This window comes from Ochotona curzoniae, unplaced genomic scaffold (assembly GCF_017591425.1).
Source record: "Ochotona curzoniae isolate NIBS_2020 unplaced genomic scaffold, NIBS_Ocur_1.0 scaffold_4763, whole genome shotgun sequence".
Classification (NCBI taxonomy): domain Eukaryota; kingdom Metazoa; phylum Chordata; class Mammalia; order Lagomorpha; family Ochotonidae; genus Ochotona; species Ochotona curzoniae.
Window position 1 is genome coordinate 6,254,648 of NW_024467123.1, and position 16,094 is coordinate 6,270,741.

The 16,094-nt window shown below is 41.7% G+C and overlaps 1 protein-coding gene across 4 annotated transcripts in view; it reads right to left on the reverse strand.

Annotated features, from left to right (window-relative positions):
- The window catches only part of CCSER2 (coiled-coil serine rich protein 2), a 109,460-nt gene that overhangs the window by 10,946 nt on the left and 82,420 nt on the right, over positions 1–16,094 (reverse strand). For all 4 annotated transcript variants that reach the window (XM_040970478.1, XM_040970479.1, XM_040970480.1 and 1 more), the window contains one exon: positions 12,635–12,724. In XM_040970478.1, coding sequence (XP_040826412.1) covers positions 12,635–12,724 — 90 coding nt within the window. The remainder of the gene's footprint in view (positions 1–12,634; positions 12,725–16,094) is intronic.

The following is a 16,094-nucleotide window of genomic DNA, read 5'->3' on the forward strand; positions in this document are numbered from 1 at the left end:
GAAATATTTAAGGCTCAGGCTCTGGGCTTAGAATGGAATTTAATTCTGGAAAGAAATGCTATTTGCCATTACCGTTATAGCATTCTACTTACCAAAATCAATTTGCCTCCCTTAAGGTAGGTTATTTATCACTGGAAATTGCAGTAGAAAGGTTAAACCAATGCCAGTTAAGTGAGCCTGGACAAAAATTGAAGTCCCTATCATAGCAGAAGGAAAAAAAATTCTTATATTCAAGTTTAAATGTAGATGTTTTCTGCCGATTTAGAGAAAAATTTAATTTGCGATCAGAACATAAACATAAAGCAGAGAACAGCAAATTGAAGCAAACAAAGGGAGGTCAAACATTAGAGAGAAAAAGAGGTAAAAAAAAGAAAATAAATAAGTAAATAAAATTCCACTAAATAACCTGGATCTTCTCTTTATCTACATCTTCCTGAAGCCACTTTTAAATTCCACATGAGCATTTTCTGGCCACTGCAGCTTTCTGGATGAGCCGAGTGAAGGACTCTTTGTAAATATTACCCATATTACTCTTGCATTTTTAGAGCATGTAACCTTTTTCCAGTGGCAGGGCAGCTTCTCTTTAACAGAAAAAAAATCTGCCCTTCCTGACCATCCATGGCCAAGCCAACCTGGGCGTGAATACAGCTGCCCAAGCGCATGCGGTGTCAGAAAGAACTGACGAAAAAGATGAACATGAAGAAGAAATCTCTCAACTAACCTACGTACACAATTAACACGATTAACCTCTACCTCACCAGGAACCACATGTAGACTGAATGTGAAGAAAAACACTAACTTGAATGAATCATCTGTGCAGAAAAATGGGAAGTCAACTCCCAAACACTCTTGAAAACCACTGGATTTACTCCTGTCACTGAATACTTTGAATTCAATGCAGGGGTGTCACTGGGTTAATCCTCCACCTGCAATTGTTGGCATCCCATATGGGTGCCAGTTCGTGTCCTGGATGCTCCACTTTCAATCCCACTCCCTGCTCGTGGCCTTGGAAAATGGAAGAGGGTGGCTCAAACCCCTGTACCCTCATGGGAGACCCAGAAGCTGCTCCTGGCTTTCAATTGGCTTCACTTCAATCAATGCGGCCACTTGGGAGAGTGAACCAGCAGATGGAAGGTCTTTCTGTCTCTCCTTCTCTATATAAAATCTGTCTTTCAAATAAAAATAATTAAATCATTTTTTTAAAAAGCCTTATAAACAAATCGCCTTGGAGTGAATACAAAGTACCATAGTCATTTACAGCATATTTTCCCCTCAAAAAAAAGAAAAAGTGCCAAAATCAGTACAAATGTTTGGTTATTACTGCCTACAAACCAGGCCCCACAAACCTCAATGATCAAGCTCCAGAGCCAGCTCTACTGGTTGCCTGGGCCACGAGAACCTCATCAGGAAAAGACGGAGGTGAACATGCTCTGCTACGCGGTAACACTTCCATCCCAACTATTGAGAAACAGAACTTTCTTCCTGCTAACCTAGGGATGCAAAACTTCACCCAGGAGAGTTAACAAGACAAGCCTACCACTGCGGCTGGCACACAGGCATTCCTTCATAGTTGGAAATGAGTGCTGAACCTGTGACGGAAGAAGGAAGCAGCCCTTGGAACTGGACACCCAGGGGCAGGGCTTGGCACAACAGTAACATCACCCCCTGGGAGGCCCACACTCTGTATATGAATTCCTGATTCCAGCTCTGGCTCCCACAGCTCCCATGCTTTCTGCTACTACGTACCCTGGAAAGCTGGAGATAAAAGGCTGAAGTACTGTCTCCCTGCTACTCAGGAAATACAGGTTTCCTGGTTTCTGCCTGACCCAGCCAAGGCTGCCGTGGGCAACTGCGAAATGAGCCAATGCATGGAAGATTCTCTCTATCTCTGTCTACCCTTCAAATAAAATAAAGTTAAATCAACAAATAAAAATAATTTAAAGAAGAAAACGATTCAAGGAAAGGACAAAAAAATGTAAAGCTATTAAAAAAATAGCAAAACAAATATTTCTAAATCTTAATATTTGTAATCCAAACAATTACCTCTAAACTGTAATTCCATATTCCAGCTGATGGAGAAGAAAGTGGAACTGGGGAGATACCGGCTGGGGAAAAGTAGAGGGGCTAGAGGCAGGGCTTCTGTAAATATAAAAATAGGCGTGCTGTCTTTCAAACCACGCAGGTCTACTATGCCAAAGACGACATGAGTGTTGGTTATTAGATCTGTCCTTTGAACTTTCAGATTGGCTCACTACCGTGTCTCTTCTGCACTTTGTACCAGGACTCTTCAAATAGAGGAGAAAGGCAAGCATTTCACACAAAGAAATGTCAGAGGCAGCGGGAGACAGAGGGGAACAACTTCTTACCACTTCCAACAAATGAAGCTGGTGCAAAAGCCTATCCAACTTCTCCATTTCTCACTGAAGTAAGTGCACAAGGGAAGGAGTTTGTCAAGCCCTCAGCTTCACCCCTCCCCCACTCCTAACTGCCTGACATTTCTTCCCCTTTGGGGCCTAAGATTCTTCACCCAGAGAGATTAGTGAGAACACAGATGGGTTACCCAAGGCAGGGCAAATCTATAGAAAAGGCAGAAAAATGACTCTGACTACACTTATGTATTTTTTCATTAACAATAGCTAGTTTGGGAGACTTTTCAAAAAAGATAAAATACAAGCAACTTACCAGGTACATTTAAGCACATAATATATAATATGTACTGTTTTAGACTTAATATAAGCAATAATTTTAGGATCAAACAATGACGAAATCATTACAATGTTAGTTAACCATGCATATTCATCTTTCTTGTGTGCTTTGAAGCAGCTGATAAATTACAAAAGACACATTAGTTTAAAAAAAGTTATAAAATGGTTTAAAAGAATTTCCTTTTAGACAAAAGTGAAATGCGATTAAAGCATCTGATTAGGAAGCATTTACAGAAATGTGCAATGGTCTAGTAAGCCTGCTCCCTAAACAGTATGCATCTGTCTGGCACACTGTGTAGAGTGTGTGCACACTTTCAAAAGGACTAAATTTTACCAAAAAAAAGAAAAAATGGAATTCATTTATCTCTCTATGTCTTGAAAAAAATGCATTTCGAGACAGATGCATGTCCAGTGGTCTAGGGTCACGGGCCTCAGCGTGAGGGTGGATTTAACGTGAGGCAGCTTTCTGGAGGCTGTAAGTAGAGGTGCGTTCACATGCATCACGGGAAGTGTTAAGAGACCACAGGCAGTGCCGGCTTAGCACAGGCTTGCAGCTCACTGAGGATGGGAGAGGGGGAGCCGGGAGTCATGCACTGGGGAAATACCATGAATGGGAAGCCAGAGCAGGAGAGGAGTGAGAGGCACAGACTCACTCTGTCTGCGGTGCAGCGGAACAGTCCGTGGGATCCCCTGGAAGGAGCCCTGCCAAGGAGAGAAGGAGGGAGCAGAATACCCACCCTGTGCAGAGAGAGACGGGAGAGGGAGGTATAGTAAAAAAAAAAAAAAAAAACCAAAAAAATAGAGAAACCAAAGTCATACAGTCATACTTTGTTGTTGTTGATTTTCTAATAACAGAGCAACAGTCTTCATGAGTAGACAAGATTTCATCTTATTTATCTAGGCAGCCCAAATTATTAAAAATACATCATAATCCAAACCTAGTTATTTTTCATAGTTTAAGAAAACATTTTTTCCCTAATATTTGTACTTAACATACGATAAGTATATATTTTTTCTTGCATACATTACATTCAGCATCACGTATCTCATTTGAGCAATAGTTTCTAGGCTTGGGCAAAAAGGGAGTGAGTTTAAAATGTGTTAAGCACACAGAAATTCCATTTATTTATTAATCAGGCAATTAAGAATTAACATATCAAAAAAGGTGTGTGTGGATGTTTATGTCACAGGTTTTCAAAGTGTTAGTAAGTAAAAATAAAGCCCATTAGCTGAAGTTAGTGGAACCAACGCAGCATAAAAACAGACTCGGGATATTGTGAGACTATATTCTTACAATATGACATGCAGGCTTTTCAATTTGAATAGCTTGTTCGTTTACGCAGCTTTACCTATTTCAACCACAAATTATCCTAAATTTTCTAACGTTTGAAATGTCATTTACTTCACTGGCCTCACTTCTCATAGAAGCCTGAGTCTTCCCAGAACGGTACACAAAGAGAACCTGACTGGTCTCCTGTCTGTTCCTAGCCTCCCGGAATGACTGACCGACTGACTGACTGATTGACTGACTGAAATATTCTTGTAAGTGGAACATCCCAAAGTAACTCTCAATGAACGTGAGCCTATAGCGTCATCACAGCCTATGGTGTCATCACAACTATGGGCAAAAGAAGCATGTATAACTTTCAGACCAATGATTCTGACACAGATATAACGTTGGATAAGAAATCTACTAACATAGGATATTGGCCTTCAGACACACTGTTAATAAATAACAATTTCCCTACCTCGGAATCCACATTTTTCAGCTCAGCTGCTTGCAATCAGATATCCCTTTAAACTTACAGAGTAACACTGGGGCTGGTGCTGTAGCATAGCAAAAAAAGCTCCTGACTGTTTTACTGGCAACCCATAGAGATGCCAGTTCATGTCCTGGCTGTCCCACTTTCAATGCAGCTCCCTGCTCACGGCCTGGCAAAGCAGCAGGGAAGGGCCCAAGTGCTTCAGTTCCCACCACCCACGTGAGACACCTGGATGAGGCTCCTGGCTTTGGCCTGGCACAGTCATGGCTACTGCAGGCATCTGAAGAGGAAACCAGTGGTTAGATAAATCTATTTCTTCCTCTGTCTTTAACTCCTTCAGATGAATAAATTTCTTTAAGAAATTAAAAAAAAAAACAGTAATTTCACACTGCTGAATATAAAGCAGAAACAAAAAAAATCCATTTTCTCTGTTGATAGGAAACACAGCTACAAGAAACAGAATTAATAATTTGAGCAAATAAAGATCTTGCTTTTTAATTATTATGCTTTCTTCGCTAATTTAGCCCCAGCTCTTTTACATCTTTTTTACCCCCTTACAGAGTAATGATCTCTGGACTCTCCTCAGATACTTCCTGCCACAACTCCAAGTTCACTGTTTGGGAAATGCTTTATTTCAAAGGCTTTATGCACAACAAGTCCTCAACTAAATCCCATCCCCTCCCCCCCAGAGTTTTACCTTAGAACTTTTGCACTGGAATAAGCAGAATTTCAGATGAGATGGGGACCACACAAGCTGAAAGGATAGCTAGTGACTGCATCATCAAAGAACACAGTGCGCGTGGAAAACAGTGCTGACTCGGAGCCAGCAGGCCTGTGTTTTTCCTTCCATCTGCCACAAGCCTCGAATTCTGAGAAAGCCAATGAACTGAGCCTCAGTCTGCTTACTTAGTAGATGCCAAGAGAAAGAATCAATGCACCTCTAGCTGTAATTCAGTTACTCACACATCCACCCTGTCCCCACTCCAGTCACTGCCATCTTTAAATTTTATATCTCTTTAAGACACTGAAAACAACCAAGCCTGCATTCAATTGCCTCTTTTGCTAAGTTTAAGGAAACCATCATCAGAGCACCTAGACCTTGGCAGCAACTTTAAAATATGTTGATGTTCTACCTTCTCCAGCCTCATGCACCTCAGCACATAATAAACTCGGGTGAATTTAGTAATTTAAACTGGATTAAGTTAGCACATTTGTCTAGAGGTGGAGTATATGTTAAACCCTGATCCTGTGTCACAATCACCTAAAAAACTTAGTGGGAAAACAGCAAACCATGAACACCATCTTCCTTTCCCCAAGACCGTCAAGACACCCTGTGCAGGGCAGACAGACACAAGCACCCAAGGAGGAAGGGGGCTGTCTGCATCTGAGCTTATGCCCAGAGAGGCAATGACAGCAACTGGCTTTATGTCTCCCCCTTACAAACCTTCCTCCACTTCTCCACCCACATGTCAAGCCTCCTAATCATTTCACTCTTTTCTAAGATCTTCCTGACCATAACTACATGAATTATGATCATCTCTGCTGATAAACATCCACAGCTCTTAATGAGTGCCTGTCTCAGGGAAGCTTTTTCACTTTTTTCCTGATGTTAACTGTAATATTTTTCAAAACTTCTGTGAAAGCAAATAATAGCTATTTGTTCCTGGCACCAACTATAGCTTCTTGCTGAGTGACTAACGAAGGAGTGGAAACAGCATACATAGTGGTAAAAAAAAGTCAAAATGGCTTCAGAGCAGAAAGAAAGAAAAAATTCTCTCCTGGGTCTCAGAGATGTTACTAACAGTGGTAAACGGTCAGAGACACCATGTCAGCAGCTGAGTCTGCCAAAGGCATGGCTGCCTGAAAGCAAAGACCATCTCAGGGCTTGAGAGGGATCACAGAGCAGGATCACTGGGCCTCTGGACTGGGAGGTTCCGATGGTGAAAGCTCAGCCCTCCTCATCTGCATCAGATCTGCCTCAATCCTGCCTAACACCCCCAAAGAATGCTAAACTCTGCAAACCCTCTTCTGGTTAAAAAAAATAATAAAAAATAATAATCAGTCTCTGCTGAAGCTTGCATTTTCCCAATGTGCAAAATTTGAGGGCATTTAGTTCTAAGATAGGACAGAGGAGACACACATCTCCTTTATTCTACAACTGGAAATCCCCGACATCGTTTATAAAACAAGCACAAAATTGAAAGGTGGAGATAAGAAAGTTGACTGGCGAGAGATCATGGAAATCTGAGGAAAACATGGTGCAGAGTTCCCGAAGTCTTTTTTTGTCTAATGTATTTTAAATAGGTAATGGAGACACTAAACTGCAAATGCCAATGAACACAAGGCCAAAAATGTGATCTTGAACTCAAGAAGAGTCAGGAATGAGCTAGCAATGTAGAAAATGTACCTAGTACCCTACCTAAAGTCACAAGTAACCTGCGCCCCAGCCCCTAAAACCATCAGAAAAGGTTCACTAAGTGGGGGGGCCCAGATTCTGCCATTGCCAAGGCTATGCTGTCATCTCACATAGCTCTTAAAACAGTTTCAGAAAATAAATGGGACAAAGAGATTTACAGAAAAACAAGGTTTCTATGTCATATATGGTTATGTATAGATAAGCAGTATTCAAAAGAAAAATTTACATCACCTGTCTAGAGCAATAACTCAAATATCTACATAAAAGAGATAAGCTTAAATGTTTTTGCATTAAAAATAGAACTCTTCGAAAAGTCCCATTTACACATAAAAACATATAAATGTTATGTTTATGTCTATTAAAATAGAATTCTTCAAAAAGTTCCACATAACATATAAACAAAAAATACAGCAGAAATCAAGCAAAATAATAAAATGATACTTAAAAATACTAACATGTAAATAAGCAAATAAACACCTGAAACATATCAACAGACTAGCAGAGTAGACCATGATACAGGTCTAAGAAACTCATCTTATGTGTAACATAAAACAACAGTGAAAGATGGGGAAAAAAAATCCTAAAGAAAACAGCAGTGTGAATAAGTAACTCCAACGACTGGCTTCCTGTGTGTGTTCCTGGCAGCCCCAGTTACCACACACTGACCTTCCCTTGCCCTGAAGAACCATCAGGGCAGCTGCATTTTTTTTTTTTAATTTGGGGACTGGGTAAGAGAAATGGTATTTCTTTGTAGTATCAGAAATATGAATGATAGTTTTTGAAGGAACCCTATGAGCATCCTCTAGGGGGGAAGAAACTGGTACAATTATCAAATAAAGAACAGTGAATACTTTTGGCATTTAAAATATGTGTCTTCTAAAACATCTATAGCCTTGTTTTTCTTAAAAAGGGAGAGAGAGAGGGCCTGGCATAATACCCTAGCAGCTAAAGCCCTAGCTTTGAACAAACCAGGATCCCATATGGGCACTGGTTCTAATCCCAGCGGCCCTCCTTCCCATCTAGCTCCCTGCCTGTTTAAAAAAAGAAAAAAAGGAAGCAATTGTTAGCGTTCTTTAGCCCTCCAGCTAATCAACAAGCAAAAAGCTTCAAGCATGCCACAAAGCCACTACTCCAACCCTTTGGACAGGTCCGTTGCTGCTTGAACTGGACTCCTTCCACTTCTTGGTACCCACTGTTCTGATTGCGCTTTGCCTTAAGGGTCACACTGGTAAAGCCACGCTTCCTCTCCTGGGAAAGCTTCTCTAAGTTGTGCTTCAGCATCTTGGTCCACTGTAACCTCCGCTTTGGACACTAGCAACACATGCAGCATTCACTGCACAGAACATCTGCTGCGCTTCCTTTTTTCACTCAGATCTGTGCAAACTGAGCCAGCAGAGATGCCTGTGTGCTAGCTACTTCTCCTACTCTTACTGGTCTTCTTCCGTTCAGTAGGACATGAACAAGAGTATCTTTTCTTCACAAACTGACGTGCATGGTGTACCACCGCAGGCTTCATCTTCAACATCACCTCATGTCTTAAAATGAGGTGCCAACTTCTACACTGCTGATTTCTTTGGGTACTGGCCTTACAAACTTTCTCTAAACTGTTAAGATGATGGCCACCGACCGCCCACCCACTGGTGGAATAATATCGGCAAGTTGTTCAGAGTTGAGATGGAAGCTTTATTGGAAAATCCGCTCCTGGGCCCCCTTCGCACAGAGGGGAAGGAAGAGGGAGGCGAAAAGGGCGTCTGAAATACGTGTTGAGGGGTTTTATATCCCTCTAGACACATGGGAGGGCAAAGGGGATGTCTGTGTCCCAACTATGCAAGGAATGTCCATTCAGGTGTGCCATTGGTCAACTGGAATCCCACCAGGTAGCTAACATAACTGGCTCCTGTGGCCCCTCCTCCTGTTCCAGGCTAGAGCCTAGGAAATCTGTCGGGGCGGGGCAGACCAGCCCCTATCTCCAGTGCCCTGGGCAGCCATCATAAACCATCAGTGATTTCGATGTTGTTCTACCCAGACTTTGCCAAAAAATTTGATGTGTACTTTGATTTTTAGCAGAGTTCAGGCTGCTTTCACAAACGCTCTTTACAAACTGATGCTTTATCATCTCTTTCTTAATGACTTAAACTAGATCCTGTTCAAACATGCTATTAGAATTTCGTATGAGTATATTTTGTTGCAAAAAATTCTGAGACTCAAGCAGAATTTTTAATAACACATTTCCCATGAGCTTCTTGCAAGAACCCATGTAGGTTTCTATCAGTTATGACAATGGACTGCTATTTCTATCATACAGGGTAAACCTGGGCGTGTGCTTTTCTACCTCAGAGGATGAAGTCCTTATCATGGCCACTCTCTAAATATCAAGCCACTCTCCTCCCTTCCTGATAGAGCCCTTTTTCTCTCTCTGTTCCTCCTTACCACCTCAGTTTTTCCTTCTTTTTCCACTTCTGCTGTTGATTTTGTCACTTTTACTTCCTTCTGGCTCTCTGCCTCACAGGTTCTCCACTCAAAGGTTTTATTTCTTACCCATTAAATGATAGCAAAATACCCTGGAATAAATGTATGAAGAAAATTTACCAAGGGCTAAATACATGGTTCAATCCCTATTGGCAGCCAACCACTCTGCTTCTGCTGGCAAACCCTGACTGGGGAGTCTTAATTTCTCTCTCAATATTTCTCTGAACCTCCTAAGAACACCCTTTCTTCCACCATCCGCCCCTATCTTCATGCACAGTTCAGAAGAAATGCTCCAATAGATATCATCAATCGCTAAGGTAGAGTCTACAATTATGTGACTAAGGCAGTATCAAGAAAGACATTTAAAATTTGCTATAATATACCACAAGGAATAGTGAAGAAAAAGACTCAGATACAGGCTTAGTTCGAGGTTAAACTTCTTTCACGTGTACTAGACAAGAGGATTTTTACTTTAACGTGTTTTTAACCACTACATTACTGCTTAAGAGTCAGAGTGTCACCAAAAAAGGAAGTACACTGCATTCCTTTATAGCCCTAATGAAAATTTCTTAACCATACTGGGTTTCAGGGTTGGCACTGTGGCATAGTACTTGCTATGTCAGCATCCCAGACAGGTGCCCATTTTTCCTGGCTGCTCCACTTCTGCTCCAGCTCCCAGCTAATGCTCTGAGCAAGCAGCAAATGATGGTCCACATAATATGGGCCTTATGTAACAGAGCCAATGAAGCTACTGGCTCCTGTCTTCAGCCTGGCTTCAGGTTGCAAGTCTGGTAATCTGGGGAAGTGAATCAGCAAAGCAAGATTTCTCTCTTTGTGTCACTCCTACTGCCTTTGTTACTCCGAGTTTCAAAATAAATTAATCATTAAAGGGATTTTTAAAAAGCAGAGTTTCAGCTCTAACAAAAAACACTATTGCAGTAATGTTTACATTAATAGCAAAAAAAAACTTTAACTTCTAGAGTGACATGATTCAAATGAATTCCACTGAGCCTAAAGAACAGAAAAATACGTAGAGAATAAGTTCAACATTTCATAACTATTAAGTAACTAAATATATTATTTGTTTGAATAAATACAACTCATTAGAACTATTTTCCAGTAATTCCTGAATATTTAAATGTTTACCTTAAAACAAATCTTAAATGAACTTTCACTCTCCCTAAATACATATCTGATTAGCGATAATCAAGTATCAACTATTGCCTAATTTCAAGTTCCAACCTGTTCTTAATTGTCCTGCTCTGTTTGACAAGGATATTCCTCCCTTCCTATCTGCAAGCCTGCCTTGCTATCAGGCTTCTTAGCAGGCTTAAGCAGAAGAGAACCTCAGACCAGCTGTCACGAGTCTTAAAATATGCGCTAAACTCCTTATTAGAGAAACTGCCTGCTGTTTAACCTCCCTGGATTTTATTGTCTCAAAGCCATTTACTAGGTGGCTCCTACAATATTAAACATCATGGACAGTCTGATTTTTTATGGGTGGTAAGCTGAAGAAATGATCTCCCAAGTCACAGTAAAACTGAGCATCATATTCCAGGCGCACTGGGTTTATTCTTTTCCTCTTACACCAGGTGTTTCGTCAGTGGGGAGGCACATTACCAAGCAGTGTCCAGAACAGCGAGGTTAGGGAAGCAGGGAAGGCACAAGGCCTTCCACAGAGCGTGGAAGCGGAACATCTCACAGCTCATGCAATCACCCATGACACTTCAGGACAGATCAAAAGGAGCAAACCAGTGTACAGGGAAAACGCAGACACCAGGAAAGGCCAAATCTTCATCTAGAACAGCACAAGTGGAAATGTCTGGCCTGCGGGTTATATGGGGAAATTGAAATCATTTGGTCTAGCCCTGCCAAGGCAACTGTGGGCAGGATGTAAATTTCAGCAAATCCACGGCAGTCTAATTTTTAAACTGGCAATGCTGTATGGCCTGCAAATGATGTTATACATATTCAGATGTTCCTTGGTGGAATCAAGGTTACCCATGCAGCCCTGGTCTGGAGGCAGCAGCCCAATCTTTCATTTCCCAACACCTCCGTAGAGATACTCTGCCACCTCCTTTGATATCACAGAAATAGTACGTCACGCCCATTGGTGTCGTTGCTTTCTCTGATTCACACTCTGCTTGCACCTTCTCACCGAGCTCCTGACTCCTCAACTAGACTTCCCCATCCTTTGAACCTGACACACACTTGCAGCGCTTCATGTCCATGAATGACTACCAGTTCTTTTAAAACTTTCTAAGTGGAACTCCCATTTGTCTGCATGGTTCTCTACCCTGTTCTACCTCAAGAGCCTATGATTTGGCCTGAGACAGGACCACTAAACTTCTGCTGAAAAATTCCTTACATTCCCACCTGACACACAGTACACAAGCAAGCACTTAATACATGAAAAGTGACAAGGTAACTTGTAAATTATAAATCGGTTTACTGATTGCACTGCTCATTATAGTTCCCTGTCCTTTGTGTTTCTAGGACTGTAGTGCTACATATACTGTGGAGCAAGGCACAGAGGCTGGCTTGTTAGGCATTCTCTTGCCAAGAAATACCTGTCCCTGACATTGTACAACAGAATGAGCTGACCAACCAGTTGCTGATTCTTTCGCACAAGCACATCTTGAGTTGAATTCAGACTAAATGATTCCCAGGGCATTTGTTATTCCTAAATTTGTCTTGAGATAGAGCATTACTTGAAAACACCAAACAAGCCTGGAATACAAGATTATTCTCCCCATTTTAGATCCTACTTTCTTAGCTCTTCATTATCTACAAGCTTTACACCCTCTACCTTTCCATGCAATATTTCCTGAAACCCTTAATAATAACTTGAGTGAATACATTAAAATGTACTTCAAAAACTTCTGCAGAAAAGCAACTCTATTGACATAATATATTTTCAAAATACTGTATATTGCTCAAGTGCAACTGCTGAACGTTGGCCTTCTGTTTCTTTGATGCCATGTGAAGATACTATTCTCATAGACACATGCAATGAGAGGAGAGCAGACATTCAAATAAAATGAGCTTCAGTGTGCACAGCGCAAGTTATTAGATACACATTCGCTTACAGAGAACACACAAGCAAAGCTTTAGAAAGCACATTAACACCTAAAAGACTATAAAAACAAACCCACCTCCCCTAAGAATAAAACTAGCAGCCATGGCAGATTCAAAATTATTAGTGATTAGGAGTAAGAGGAGCAGAAGAGAATATCCAACAGCAAATGGCAGGAAAGGAGGGCAGAGCAGGTGCTACTCACAGGGATTCTTCTCCAGGGAGTTTGGGTGTATTTGTCAGCAAATGTGCATTTCTCCTCCTTAGACTTCTGCTGGCACTCACAGCGAGTTGCCTGAACAAAAACACAAATTGTTACATTGCCTTCATTCTGCATACACACACAAATAAGAAAACCAGGAGCTCTCCTAGTGGATAGAGAAAAAACAAAACCAAGGACAAAGTTACACATTGCAAAATGATTCTAGCTATTTTTATGAAGAATAAAAACACTTATAGCAAACTTTTTTTAGTCAGTATTCGCTCATCTTATTCAAGGATTGGGTTTCAAAAGTTGGCCAGTTAGACTAGAATTTTCAAACAGTTCAAATTGCCCTTGGCAATCTCTTAAACTTTTCATAGGCACGTCACATACAATCAGTGTGTATTTAATGATAAAAGTATACAGTGTTAGGTATGCATATATCTATATAGAGAGGTATGGAGTATAGAAGGAATATAACTGCGAAACTCAGGCGTCATTTCCTAATGGTTATGCTGCTGCAGAGTGACCGTTGAACACTGGTTTTAGAGTGTCGGGGAGAGCCTCCTGGCTGCTGAGCGCCACAATGCACAAGTCCCGCTGTTTATTCACAGGATGTGTTCACGCTCCTGGATGGCAATATTTTGAAGAATCCCTGCCCTTTGTCAAGACCGACCGTCAATGTCGGTTCTCAAATGACTTCTCTACACACGATTCCTCTAAAGTATAATCAGTTACACAACGCAGCGTACCTTCTGTGTAAACTTTGGTACTTCCAAATCATCGCCAAATTCCAAAGCAGAATGAAACATGAAAGATTGGAGCTGATCAGTATAGAGCTGACACACCATCAAAGTATTTGTTGACCAGCCCCACTGAAGGTAAATATACTTCCATGAAGAAAATAACTAAGAAACCCTTGATTATTAAATTAAGTTGGAATTCCTAACTGAAAAAATTTACAAACGTAAAATTTTTTAACTGTACTCAGATTATCCCAATTTCCTTCAAAAAATAAAAATCCAGTTGAAAACAAAAAAGCTCTGTATTACATATTCTGCATTCCTAAGCGAAATCACATTACTACATAAGCAAGTCAACTGAGTCTCTTGAAATTCACTCTAATAGATTTAACTTTGAACATTCAAGGGAGGTGTGTAAAGAGGAGAAAATGAAATATTACTGATCACAGTGCAAGTATGTTACTTATGGCATCCAAATTATGGTTATTTCAGGTAAATTTCCTTTTGCCAGCACATGAAAAGTAACATTTGAAAAACACTATTTGAAGTCTGCCGTAACTGGAAAAGCCTAGTCTCTGGTGACACTTCCGCAGATGTAAACCAGCCAGCCAGATCACTCCCTCTCCACCTGCTTTCTGTATGGCTGACAGACTCGGTTCAGACGCTCATCTCTGGGGAAGTGTGTGTGTCCTCCCCGCTGTCCTAGGGGACAGAGCTGCATTAGTCTGCACCATTCTGTGCTGATGAAGGCACAAGTAATAAGGCATGAGGAAACAGCTGCGGCATTTCTTAGAAATCAGCTATGGAACTTAAGATCATCGAAAACGGGTTTTTCACCCACTTCTGAATATTGCTCTGTGAGACTGATAGCCATGAAACCACACTCTCTATGAAGGAAAGGATAGCCAGAAGCATTCAAGAAGAGCCAACCTAGAACTCCATTTATTAACCAAGCACCAGTAAGAAAGCACAGAACTGGATGGCACCTATACACTATCTTTTCTTAGAGTTTACAAATGTCCTTAGACTTCAAGTCACATAGTTAAGGACTTAAAACATCCTGAGGCATGTATTGATTTATGCTGGATCATTTCAAGCAAATCATTAAATATGAGTTACTATTTATCCCACATCCATGAGTCATCTATTAGGCCTATAAATTAAACACAAGTTTCATTAATTTCCACAACCATGTATCATCAGTATTTTTTTTTCATCATTATTTTTATTATTCCATTTACAGAAAAGCTTCAGGAGACATTATACAGCAACCCTAAGAGAATAGGGTCATTACATTTCAAAATCAAGATTTGAAACAAGATCTAACATGCATTTTCAAAGCCTGTGAAACCTAAGTTCCACTTTCTATGGATCCATAATTTAAATTCTACACTAGTAATATCACAAAATTTTTCTGGTTTCAGTGACCAAATATATATATATATATATTTATATATATATAAATTATTACTTTAAATATTAAATATAGATTTACTAATAATTATTAAAACCCTGTTGTGAGGTGAAAATAAATTGGCACTTTTTTGGGTTCAGATTTCAGTAGTCAGGTGGGTCTCAGGACGGGCATCTCATGCCTGGATCCCGGACGGCCGCCATGTGCACATGGTGAGCCGTTCCCTGGGCTGCCAGTGTGCCATTTGGTGCCAGGCTCCGCCTGCTGGCTGCCCAGCCAGGGAGCTCTGGGGATTTGGTTCTTTGAGTCACTGCTTAATTAGCTCCAGGTTGAACCCATTGTGCTTCTTGGACCTGAAGCAGGCAGTGACTCTTCCTTTGTAAAACTTGTAATCACTAATAATGCTGAGCACCAAATACCAGTCCATGCAGAAGCTATGGCTTGGGGCTTGTCCTGCAACAGACCCGGTTGGGGAGCAAAGGGAACAACCCTAGCTGGGCTGAGGTTCCCACCAAGAGGCGCGTGGCCTGGAAGGGGGGCTGCGTTCTGATCTGGAAACAGTTGTAGTCTCCCTTGGCACAAGTGTGGACTGGGATTGAATGCACCGAACCGGGCCGGACCCCGACCCCCTGGTGTCCTGGAGGACCAGGGCAGATGTGGGATGGACTAGGCTAGGTCTCAAACCCCTACTGAGCCATGTTGAGCCATACGTGGGTATGGACAAACCATGGCTGGGCTGGAACATCCAACAGCAAGAACCAGATTGGGTGGAAGGCCAGTCAGGAAAAGCCACAGTTCCTGCTATGACAGGAGGTGGACTGAGTAGGATTGGCTCATGGACTCACTGGTAAGCGTGAAACCTGGCATTGGCAGAGGTTCTGATGGAGGAGCCTGGGCAACTGCTCTGACAGGATACAGACCCGGAAGGTAAGCGCAAGAAACACGATAGGTAACAGCCCAGAAAAGGCCATGGAAAGCTACCCACTGGCATACAATTGGCAGACGTGGGGGCAAGACCAGGCTGAATCTGTCTACGTCATCCACTGGCAAATCCAGGCACCAGTGTGGGTCGACCCAGGGTCGGTCACAACAAAGACTAGTGCACAATATGGAATGCCGAGGTGAGGTTGCCTGTACCGGAGGGGACCGCAGCGCCCAACCAGCCTGAGAACAAGAAAGGAAGTGGACAGAGCTGGCAGGGGAATGAGGGAGGGTTCCTTTGCTGGACAGCCACTTCCGCAGGAGAGCATAGGCTGGGATGGGGACAGACCAGACTAGGCAGAGCTATCACACCTGTGCGCCTCAT